Source organism: Coffea arabica, chromosome 5e (genome assembly GCF_036785885.1).
Source record: "Coffea arabica cultivar ET-39 chromosome 5e, Coffea Arabica ET-39 HiFi, whole genome shotgun sequence".
Classification (NCBI taxonomy): Eukaryota; Viridiplantae; Streptophyta; class Magnoliopsida; order Gentianales; family Rubiaceae; genus Coffea; species Coffea arabica.
Window position 1 is genome coordinate 54,896,706 of NC_092318.1, and position 11,233 is coordinate 54,907,938.

The 11,233-nt window shown below is 35.6% G+C and overlaps 1 protein-coding gene across 2 annotated transcripts; it reads right to left on the reverse strand.

Moving 5' to 3' along the window:
• Positions 1-865: 865 nt before the first annotated feature.
• Positions 866-7,000, reverse strand: LOC113737117 (serine/threonine-protein kinase AGC1-7). 2 transcript variants are annotated; one of them, XM_072049467.1, is made up of 4 exons: positions 6,227-6,998; positions 4,098-4,229; positions 3,391-3,943; positions 866-1,863 (listed from the first exon to the last, which is right to left on the reverse strand). In XM_072049467.1, exons 3-4 carry the CDS (start codon positions 3,921-3,923, stop codon positions 999-1,001), a joined length of 1,398 nt encoding a protein of 465 aa, XP_071905568.1. In that variant the 5' UTR covers positions 3,924-3,943; positions 4,098-4,229; positions 6,227-6,998; the 3' UTR covers positions 866-998. The 2 variants fall into 2 exon arrangements, with proteins under 2 accessions (XP_071905568.1, XP_027120175.1); XM_027264374.2 differs by having other exon boundaries at positions 3,391-4,229; positions 6,227-7,000.
• Positions 7,001-11,233: the final 4,233 nt, after the last annotated feature.

Genomic DNA, 11,233 nt, shown 5'->3' on the forward strand with positions numbered 1-11,233 from the left:
GATAAAATTATCAGGACTTTTGAGGTGATAAACTTGTCATGACCTTAGAGAAAATCTTATCATCAATATCTTAAGAATTATAGTTATTTGATATATTTTGAACTCTTTTGTACTCTCTTTATAAATAGTGGTCACCCCTCTCTTCTATTAGTGATATATATAATTCAAAATCATTTGACAAAATGAAAGATTAGTTCTACTTTTCTCTTTTCTAAATTCATCAGTTTTTTTTATTCTCTTAACATAGTGCTCACCATATAAACAACACAAATCTTACATCATACACAAATCCTACATCATCAAATTAGTATTATTTTTTTCGTTTGACAAAAAAAAAATATTAGTATTATTTTTACCATGTGTCTAACAGAGGCATTCATTAAGATATAGTTCAAGCGTTATACTTTTAAAAATATAAGATTAATAAGAAAAAGTAAATAAATATAAGGGAAGGTAGGCAAGATTAAATAACAAAAATATATAAATGTAAGAAAGAAGAATAATTATTAGTATATTTATATATATAGTAGGTTAAGTGAATATTAGGTGTGTTGAGAAATGCCCTAAGAGTACCCATTAAAAAACCCTTAATTTTACGGCACAAGTAAACTTTTTAACCACCCAACTGAAAAGGACAAATTTATAGACTTACTATAGTATTAATTTATAACACAAGTAAATTTTTTTTTTTTGGAGTAAAGTTCTCTTCCAACTAGTATTACTAAAGCTGTGTCTGGTATGCTGTTAGTTTTACATGACGCTTAAAAGATCTCAGAGCATATGTTTTTCGTATTCACGGCATTAAGCACAGGACTCAGCTTTTTCTCTAGGGAAGAACAGGATAACATACAAGTAAAACCACTGATACAAAAGTTTTTACTTCTCATTTTCTGCTCTAAACCAGGATTGACAAATTATGTGCTACGTTTCCTCTTTTGTACAGTTTAACCACAAAACCAGATGCCGAGAACATCATAACTTTATTAGAACCATTGCCCCTAGAAGTATTCAAATTCTACGTATGAAGGATCACTAGAACTACTTTTGTTTTTATCAGTTGCAATCTCTGCCATCTTCTTGTCTGAATGGGCTGCCTCTTTATTAGCAAAATGCCCGAAATCTACAGGTTCAGGGATGTGGGGTGGTTGTGCACTCCTGACTAAAGCCCAGTTCACACCTTCAAAAAATGCGTGTTGCTTTATCTCTGTGGCGCCCCTCTTGTATGCAATTCTCTTGTGTGGCTCTTTAACCAAGAGCCCTCTTATTAGATCACGAGCTGGGAAGCTCACTTGTGGAGCTTCTGGGAATCGTAACGGTTGGCCTACGACATTGAACAATGTCGCCCTATTCCCAGACCCCTTAAAAGGAGTTGTCCCATGCAAAAGCTCATATAAGAAGATTCCAAATGTCCACCAATCCACTGCACTGCCATGACCCTCACCTCGTATTATCTCTGGGGCTAGGTATTCATGTGTTCCGACAAAAGACATTGACCTCACATTAGTTGGCTCGGCCATCAGCTCTGGGAGGGCTCCACCAACGAAGAGACCAAAATCTGATTTAGACTTCCGATTCTTTTTGCTAGGAAGGATACGAGGGAGAAAAGCTGATGGCTGCATACATCCATGCACTGCATTCTCGTCATCTAAAATGCCACCAGCATTAGAACTGGCATTTCCTGCATGCACAGATGAAGATTTGACTAGTGTAGGACTGACCGAGCAACGAAGTGACAGGTCAAAGTCAGAGAGCATAATGTGACCCTCATCTCTCACCAGCACATTTTCTGGCTTTAGATCCCTGTAGACAATTCCCAGCATATGCAAATATTCAAGTGCCAACAGAACTTCTGATGCATAAAACCTACAAAAAGTTAAGACTGCATCAGTACCAAAAGCCATCTGTCACAGAACAACCATCTGTATGCTTCAATCTGAGCATGTATGCAAGTCTGTGATCTAAGTTTAAAGCGTTACTGCAATGGAAATCACAGCTAATACAATATTTGACAAAATTTTCCACCAGAAAAAAACAAATAACCGTAAGATTAATTGACATCTCAACTGCAATTTAATGAGCAGTAGAAATTGTGCAGAAAAAAGTGCATTAAAAGGAAAAGATGGTAAAAGCCAGGATTTTGTTGTAGTTCCAAAGTTAATTACTGCAGGCACAATTGAAATGCATAAATAGAAGCACAACAAATTACCACGTCTCTCAAAACTATCACCAGACGGCAGTTGAAGTTTAGCTAGTGTATGGCAGAAAACTCAGTACTGATGGCATTACAACCTGCAAATGTTTTCCCTCATCTATTAGCAGACCACTGTTTTTTCTTATGTCCGTTTTCGCTTCATATCACATTTGGCTTCATACTTTGAGAAGTTTTCTAGAATTATCAGCAATCAAATTGAGAATCTCTCTCTTCAAAACACTGTTTTGGATCCACTCTGTTTGGAGTTATAACATAAGCATAAAAATGGAAACGAAGGAAAGAAAAGAAACTTAAGCTTAACGGAATACACAAGATGAGAAAGCACAAGACTTGCCTCATTTAGGAATTCACAACAGAATAGAAATGATAGTTTCTTTCTTCACTTGGACATTAAACAAAATACATAAGTAAAGGTGCTTTAACAAGTCCACATCATATTCTTGTAATTCTCATTTTTCAGCACAAATCTTCATGTTCAGTTCTTCATGAGAAAATGTATTAGTATGGAGAAGGAAATTGCTAATAAGATATCTGATCCCTTCAACAATTAATTCCAACTGCGAAGAGATGAAATTTAACCAGTGAAAAGATGCATAGATCTCTACATTTTTTTCTTTATTTTTCTTTTCTGGGGAAAAAATTATTTTCAGGCCTCTTGTTTTAAACCCCCATTATGCCATGCTGAAAAGTCCAGTGTTAATTTCATCTTGCAAGCATACCAGCCCTTGCAAATAAGTATCCTTGATATACTTAGTCAGCATGGAATATTGTTCCATACTAAGTACTTTCAAGGACCAAAAAACTGGGAAGCATCAAAATTTCAGAAAAAATGCAGAAGCATAAGAAACTGCCCAGTCATATGAAGCGAAACAAAAAAGCATGTAAAGCATCCTAACAGTCACACTGCTGGATTCATAAAGCCAATATGCCACAAAATGCTGCAACTAGCAATTCTTGGAATATACTATACCTTCCTCTTTAACAAATCTTAAAAGCTCAACCAGTTTAGCAACTTGCAGAAGCAATAACTGGTATAATGCTAAGTCCACTAAATCATACCTCTATGATGTTCAGATACCATAGATGGTGCACCAAGAGATCTCACAAAAAATGGTAAAAGCAAAAAGCATCCGGTAGCCATGAAAAGAGAGATAAATCAGTTAGTCAATAAATCTCACCTAGCGGCATCCTCAGAAAAATACTTGTTGGGCTGCTTTTGTCGAAGAGTATGAAGATTACCTCCACTGCAAAATTCCATGACCAAGCAATAAAATTTTTCAGTTTCAAAATAAGAATACAGGGTAGGCAAGAATGGGTGATCAAGAAGACTGAGGATCTCCCTCTCAGTTTGAGCTCGAAGTAGCTTGTTTCGACTTGCAAGAGATCCTTTGTCCATCACTTTCATGGCAAAATAAGTGTTAGTTCCTCGAAGTTCAACAAGATAGACACTTCCAATGTCTCCATAACCAAGTCGCTTCAAGAGTCGAAAATTACTAAGGCCAAGTGGAGAATCCTTTAAAGAGACGGAATTAATGGCATCCCATCGAACATCACCGCCAGTGTGGGGCTTAAGATGTGTGGTGGAACTTTCTATGCTGTCACTGCGCGTGCTACTGCCACTACCCCAGCTAATGACCAATTGAGGACTCATATGATCATTCATCTTGGTGCCCATAGACATTATGGATGGTCCACAAGATAATGTAGACATCAGATGCTCAGAATGCGTCCCTGAAATTGAGCCATGTGGTGCACATGTTTCACTTGGAGGATTTAAACCAGACACGGTTACCAGATCAACTTTTTGAACATTCAGAGTCGAACTTGATTTAGATTGGAAATTTGCATCCATGTGGAGGGGTCCAAATTGTGATTCACTACTTACATTGAGGCTATTCATGTCCGTATCTGATTTCTTTCGTTCACATGCAAAATTAGATGCTGAACTGGTAAAACCCTTGATATCCAGGTCCATGTTAGACTTACTAACTGTGTGTTCTGATGACAAGTCACTCATCTGCACAAACAAAACCCACGTCAACGTTTTTACTGCCGTAAACCAAAAAAAAAACACTAAAAAAAGGAAATAGAGATGTTCTTCCATTTCTAAAAAGTTTGTTAATGACTGCACTGCTAGCTGAAATAGAGCTCAATAAAGTGACTAGTGCACTTACAAAGGATGGAAGATGTAACAAAGAAAGAGGTAAAAGAAGATAGAGAGTAGCGACAGCATAGTGAACTTAAGCTACTGACTACCAAAAGACTAGAATAATTTTCTCTAATTTTTGCTCACCACTAAAGTGGAAAATGATTTAGTAACTTGTCATAATGTGTTATTTTCAGAAGTTAAAGTCTGGCTTTTCAGTCTAGAGCAACAGGAAATGGTAGGGAATGAAAAAAATAACAAAAATAACGAGACAAAAGTGGCTAAATAGAAGTGATGGGATCTAATAGATAAATTTGCCATACAAATGTCTGCTAGAAAGATGACAAAGAAAAGAATGCTTTCGAACAGCTATGAAGCCAATGAGTCCATAAACTTAGCCGAGTCATTTTCTTGGTTCTAATGCACCAAAGCTGCTAAAAAAATTATTGCTATGAAATTTCAATAGTCTATGTTTTAATTGAAATACCCTTTACTTTTTTTTTTCTGTTTTTTCCGCCGGGGGGTGGGGGGGGGGGGGAGGAGTTGTGGGCGGAAGGAGGATGAAGAGAAGGGATGTAAAAATAGAAAGAGAAGAAGCACGACTATTGAGGGAGTGTGGTAATATCATTTTTATAGAAATAGAGTCAGCAAAGTCTTGAACCAAGTCAGCTCCCTTTGAGTGCATACTAGCCCAAAACACAACATGTAATTTAAAACAACTGATAAGGAGAACAACCTATCCAAGCTGGTGTATGAAATCAAGCACCTATAGCTGCAATGCAAGTAAAGAAAAAAAAGAAGAATCTGTAGCCAGATGCCGAAAGAAGGGTAAAGACATGCAGAAGCTAGTGCATAGTATCTTATTTTAAGCATCAAAGGGAAAATAAAGACAAGACAATTTGAAGCGAAAGAAAAGCATGAGCACAGTCAAGAAGAAGTCTATACTTTAGCACTGTAAAATCACTTCCAAACTAACACACGCTGGTCATTGGTCCAGGATATTTCTTAAGTGCGTGTGGTGCTGTGGATGGACATTTATCAGAATTCTAGTTGAAAATGCTCAAATAGACTGCACCTTCCACAGTATTATATGAAACAAAGGAATTCTTACTAGTTGCCCCATAACACGTCCCACAGAAAACAAAAAAGAAGAGAAGAACATCAAGAACCATAATGACACATTAAAAAAGGAATAATGTTGAGCACTTTTGTCACAAATAGGAATCCAATCAGACTCCTCTCCCAATGAATACAAAATATCTAACCAGAATAAAGTACAGTAGAAAAATCTGAACACAAAACATCAATGATATCCATCAATGTCACCTTACGGAAGGCATATATCCTTTACCGCAATATGAATGATCCACAAAAGATAAATTTGAAATAGACATGTAGATCTGCAATGCTAAACACGTATGAGACTTTGTACTCAGGCTTTGATGACATTGAAACAAGACTCACAAATGATTTCGAAAAGTTGCTTGCAGAAAGTACGTGATCATTATTGATTTGAAGCTGCCAGTTACCAGGTGCAAAATGAATTAACACTGATGGACATTACCTTTAGCTTTAGACTAACTTGAGTGTCTTAAAAAAAAAAAAACAGGCATTCCAATGTACCTTTTTTTTTCATTTAGCAACAATAGGCCTAACAAAAACTGGAAATGCAATTTGGCAGTGGCTGCAGTTCAAAAGCTATCATGTTACATGTATAAGTTGGTGGCAAGCTGCAATCAAAGGCATGCTATAAATGAACCCATTGGACCCGAGGGCTCCCATCAGCAGCCACAAAGAAAAAGGGAGGGAAAAACTGCAGAAATAACAAGTGCAAATTCAATCAGAAGTGAAGAAAAATAGAAACGAACCTTTTTGAGGCTAATTTAGAATGCTACGGCCTCCCTTTGGTTCACTGCATTAAGAGATATAATCATGCAACGGGAATGGAAATTGCCGGAAGGTAGGACGTCATATCGGGTGAGGCCACCATTTTGTGGAAATGCTGCATTCCAATGATAATCAGGGATAGAGGGGAGAGGAGGAGGAGGAGGATCGGGGGAGAATGGTGGCAACAATAGGTTGGTATTGGATGGAACACATGGCCCAACGGCTACAACGAGGAGGGGGAAGAAGATGTTGTTAGTTGTATTACAACTTGAATTTCCATAGAAATTGTGATTGCTCCCGTCATTTCTGTTTCGGTAGTTGTTTGAAAGGAGAAATTTGTGGGAAGGAGGAGAGAGAGTGGCAGGACGACTATAATTAGGATAACAATTACTAAAAGTGGAATCCATTTCAATGTACTACAATACATCCCCTAATCTTATCTATATTACTACATGACTGGCTCTCTGTAAATGTACTACTCCCTCCCTCCGTATATGTGAATGCTGATGCTGATGCTGATGCTGATGCTGATGGGAAGACATTACTGGATCGCAGGAAGCAAGAGAATACTATAATTATGTAACCAACATTTAATATTTCTTTTACTAATATTTCCTAAAAATATATTACTCCTTACAATTAGTATCGGCAACGGCATCACCATTCACCACCACCAAAACAACAACAACGTGAAAGGCATACTACTAGTAAAAGGAATTGGTCTTCGGAATGGCAGATCAGCGAGACGAAAGGATCGGCGTTTAATTTTGTCAAAAGTGTGGTCGCAATGAACTCCACCCTCACCCCTCACTACTCATTCTGTAAGGACAAATGGGATACTTGCGTATTTGGAAAATTAATTATTAAAACTGCACAATTATTGATGAGTGGGGAAAAAAAGAAAAAGGATGACAGTTATTGCTACTAGTTACTTATATCGGATTCAAGAGCAAATTAACTGAACTTTTAAATAGTCAAGATTTTAATCATTCAACTATTAATAGTACATTTTTACCCATTGAATTATCAAAAAATATAAATTTTGTATTATTTCATTTGATTTTATCAGATATAATGGTTCGCACGATGCACGAGACATACTATTAATAGTTAGATAGATATGGTAGAATTAACTATGAAATTAGACGGAATGACCCAAAATTTAGACTTTTGATAGTTTAGTAAATACAAACATAGTATTAATAGTTGAATGACTAAGACTTAATTATTCAAAAAGTTTAGTTGCTGCGCGAATAATTTGCTCCAATTTCTTTTTCATGAATTAGTGGTAAAAAAAAAAATTAGCCTTAATTCCATATTACCCCTATAATTAGGGGAGATTGCAATTCATCCCACGAAACTTCTAACTCACTCCTGATAATATATGGGAGCTTTTGAAAATTACAGGGGGCAATTTCAAGAGAAAAGAATATTTTTCTAAATTGAGTGAGTGCAATTGTTAAAAAAAAAAAAAACTTAAAATTTATTGAACTTTCATATATATTCTTTAAACTAGGGAGAACTGGGGAGAGGGGGGCAATTGTCCACTTCACCTAAATGTTGCTCCACTACTGCCTGCTTGTGCCAAACAACAACACTAATAAGTGCTCATTTTCCGTGGTTATTTGTGTGTTTTTTTTGGTTTGTTTTAATCATATTAGGAGTGTATGTTCTAGGATTTTAGTTGAGTTTTGCATTGTGTTGTCAAAATAAGAAAAGTTGCATTTCTATGGAACTAAGCGGTGAAAACTTAATGTTTGGTAGGTTTTGATGGTTTAATTATCAATTGAAGTGAAGTGACAAGATATTTGTAGGATTCTTGATGATTTGAAATTTATTTCAAATGACATGAAGTATGAGAGGATCAAATGATGAAATGGGACGACGAAGAAACACAGAAGAAAAGATTAGCAAAATGACACATTTTGATATTTTGGTTATAACATCAGTTACAGACATTATTGAATTGAAATGATTCTTAAAATATTGTAAATATAAAGAGAATGACTACAATTTTTATGAAGATATCAAAATTAGTTTTCGCGTTTTCATTTCCAAATATCCAGATCACATAAATACTTCTTTGTTGCTACAATCTGAAGCAGGTTTCTGACTAGTTTAGTATTTTTTGGTTGTCACTGATCACGTAAACTTGCAAATGACTTGATTCTTGATCCATAGAAAATTAACTCAATTCGAAATCTTTCATTGAGATAATTGCACTTCAATTCAGTGGTAAAAGAAAGCAATGTCGCAAATCAGTTATGCAAATATGAATCCGTCAGTAGATCCATATGGGGATGTCGCGGATCCAACTGTGGGAGCAGCCGAAAACAAAAGTATGATGGAACCTCCGGCAGGTTTGATCGGATCTAGGTACAGATTCTACGTCGGTTTAAGTGGCGGCAAGAGTTTTTCCTTACTTTTATTTCTTACTCCTCCTTGCATATTTTTGCATCTCTATAAATACCCTTCAAAACCAAGTTTTGCAACAACTTTGGAGGGTAGAAATAACTCACAAAAATGTAGATTTTAATTAGAACTTCCTAGTTTATTAGATTAGTTTAAATTAAATAGGTTTAATCCAATCTTGTATGTATCTAAATGTGGATGAAGATTGAGAATTAAAAATGAAGAGATTGGAGACTCATGTAACAAAGCTGACTTCTCTCTAAGCTGTTTATTTCTTGCATTGAGCTCCAATGTTCAGTTATAATATATAAGTTGGTTATTTACTTCCCTTTCTCTCTAAGCTCTTTATGCCTAAGGTTTGGATGGAAATTTTATGTTATGTGTTGTGATGTTTTCTTAGTTATTTGAGCTTATAAATTGTACAAGTTATTAAGTAGTTTTGTTATTACGATCATAATTAATCAATCATTAATTGTAATTATCTCAAGGTATTAAATGTTATAGCAAAAGTAGAAGTTCAATACTAACTCATGAAAGTGCGCAATTTATAGAGTACGCTTACAAAAATAAAGGTACACCTTTGAATTTATAACTAGTTTTATAACTCATGAAAACTATAGGTATTGTTGATACACTGATCAAAGCAAGTATCATGTACATTAAAAAATTGCACTATAACTTAGTTAAGACTCAATCAACTGATAATTTCAGTAACAAAGATAGTTAAGAAATCTTAAATCCTATAAGCCTTTTTATTATTGTTTTTACTTTCTTTCGTTACATGTTTGTAGCGTAGATTTATTTACTCGTATTTGTGATCATCAAAATAATAAAGAGACGAAACAGCGTTGGTAAGTGGTTCGACCTTCCTTGTAAGACTGACATTCGAATTATTCCTATATTCATGTATGATGTATATACTTGCAGTAGTGAAAATTTGAATTTAAATAAAACTTCACATCAAATACGAAATCGAAGTTTGATCGTATAGGATAACTCTGATGCTCAAGTTAACGTATTTACAATCTAGAGAGAATGCGTGGAGTTGTTATTACCTCGACCGAGCAGGGTACAAAGGCTATTTAAAGGTTGTGAGGAGAGAATGTCCCAGATGTGCGACTCTGCCAATCTTATGTAAGAATGCAGATGGTGCATGCCAACTAAAAAGACGAAGAGATCGAGAGACACAGGGAGTTTCCAATAAAAACTCGGGAATGCTGAACTCCTGCGTCACTACATAGTCCAACTTTCAAATGTCAAGAATAAATGGAAAAATTCGTAATCTTACTTATATGAAGGTGTCCAAGCCTCCAATGAACAGTGTTTTTTGTCCGCTTTCCCCTTAATTCTGTGATTTTTTTGTTTTTTGGGGGGTTCGATGGTTTGTTTGGATTACTTCATATTTCCCCAATTTTATTTGCTTACATCATCTTTACAATTTTCAATACACCTTTTTATCTTCCCAATATCTTTTTATCTCACATACATCACATCACAAAAAGTGTTACAGTAAAAATATCCCAAATAATCCCAAATAACTTACAATCCAAAAATTGGATTTACTCCCTTCTTCGTCCCAATTTTTCAAAAGTAGTGATTTAATTATGATATTTATATATTTTTTTATTTTTATTTTTATAAATTTAAAATTTAAAATTTAAATTTAAATAATAACAAGTACATGATTAGAGGAAGATGCAATATTAAAAAGGGAGATTAAAAGTAGTTTGACTTTCTCAATGCGATAAAATAGAACACTTGGACGGAGGGAGTAGTTAATTGGGGAGCCCTTGGCAAGTGGAATTTGTGCTGGACGGTGGGCTTCTGGATTTTGGTGCTGATTTTGTTTGAGGGGCATTCTTGGTTTTTTACCTTATTAGTGGGGGCCTTTTGGTCAGTGGGGTTTCTTGTCAGGAGTGTTTGTGGTGCTCAGGTGGCAAATTGCGTTTGACTTTGAAAAAGCATTGCCCGGTTAAGCTTCTGCTGTTTCCCACGTGTTTCATGCAAACCTCAGTGGAATTTGCTCGGCTTAGAGCTTCGATCGATGGAGAGCTTAGTAGAACTGTAGAAGTGGCCTAACTTGCATCGAGGCCGCTGCATGTCATAATTTGTTGATCGGATGGATGAGGAATGCCATGATAATGCGCTTCCGGTGAATCTTTTGCTCTGTTGTACTTGTTCGAGCAGGTAAAAAGGAAACGCGTTGGGATATTCTGCAACTTAGGACTTGAGCTCTTCTTCCGGTTGCTCGGCTTTTGCGCTGCTCTTCCTGTATGTGAATTGGATTTTTCCTCGTTTCGTTTGGTGGTTATTTGCACTTGCGATTTATGGCTGATGAAGCTTAACTGCTTGGGAGCTGGTATTTTTCTTCATTATTTGAAATGAAACATGTACAATAAAAAATTTTCATATACATCTACAGTAAAGTTATTGAAAAACTCCCACTATTTTAAAATGTTTATCAAATATTACACCAAAATATTCCTTAAGAAAAGGAAAAGCTTAAATCGACAAACAAATTTGATGCAAAATTATCTAAATTTTCACAACTAAAACACACTTATGATCATTTTTAG

Coding starts and splice junctions, on each gene's coding strand:
- LOC113737117 (XM_027264374.2), bottom strand. CDS start 4,229: ATGAGTGACTTGTCATCAGAACACACAGTTAGTAAGTCTAACATGGAC. Junction 1,864..3,390: donor TTTTCTGAGGATGCCGCTAG/GTGAGATTTATT, acceptor AACTTTTTGTAG/GTTTTATGCATCAGAAGTTC.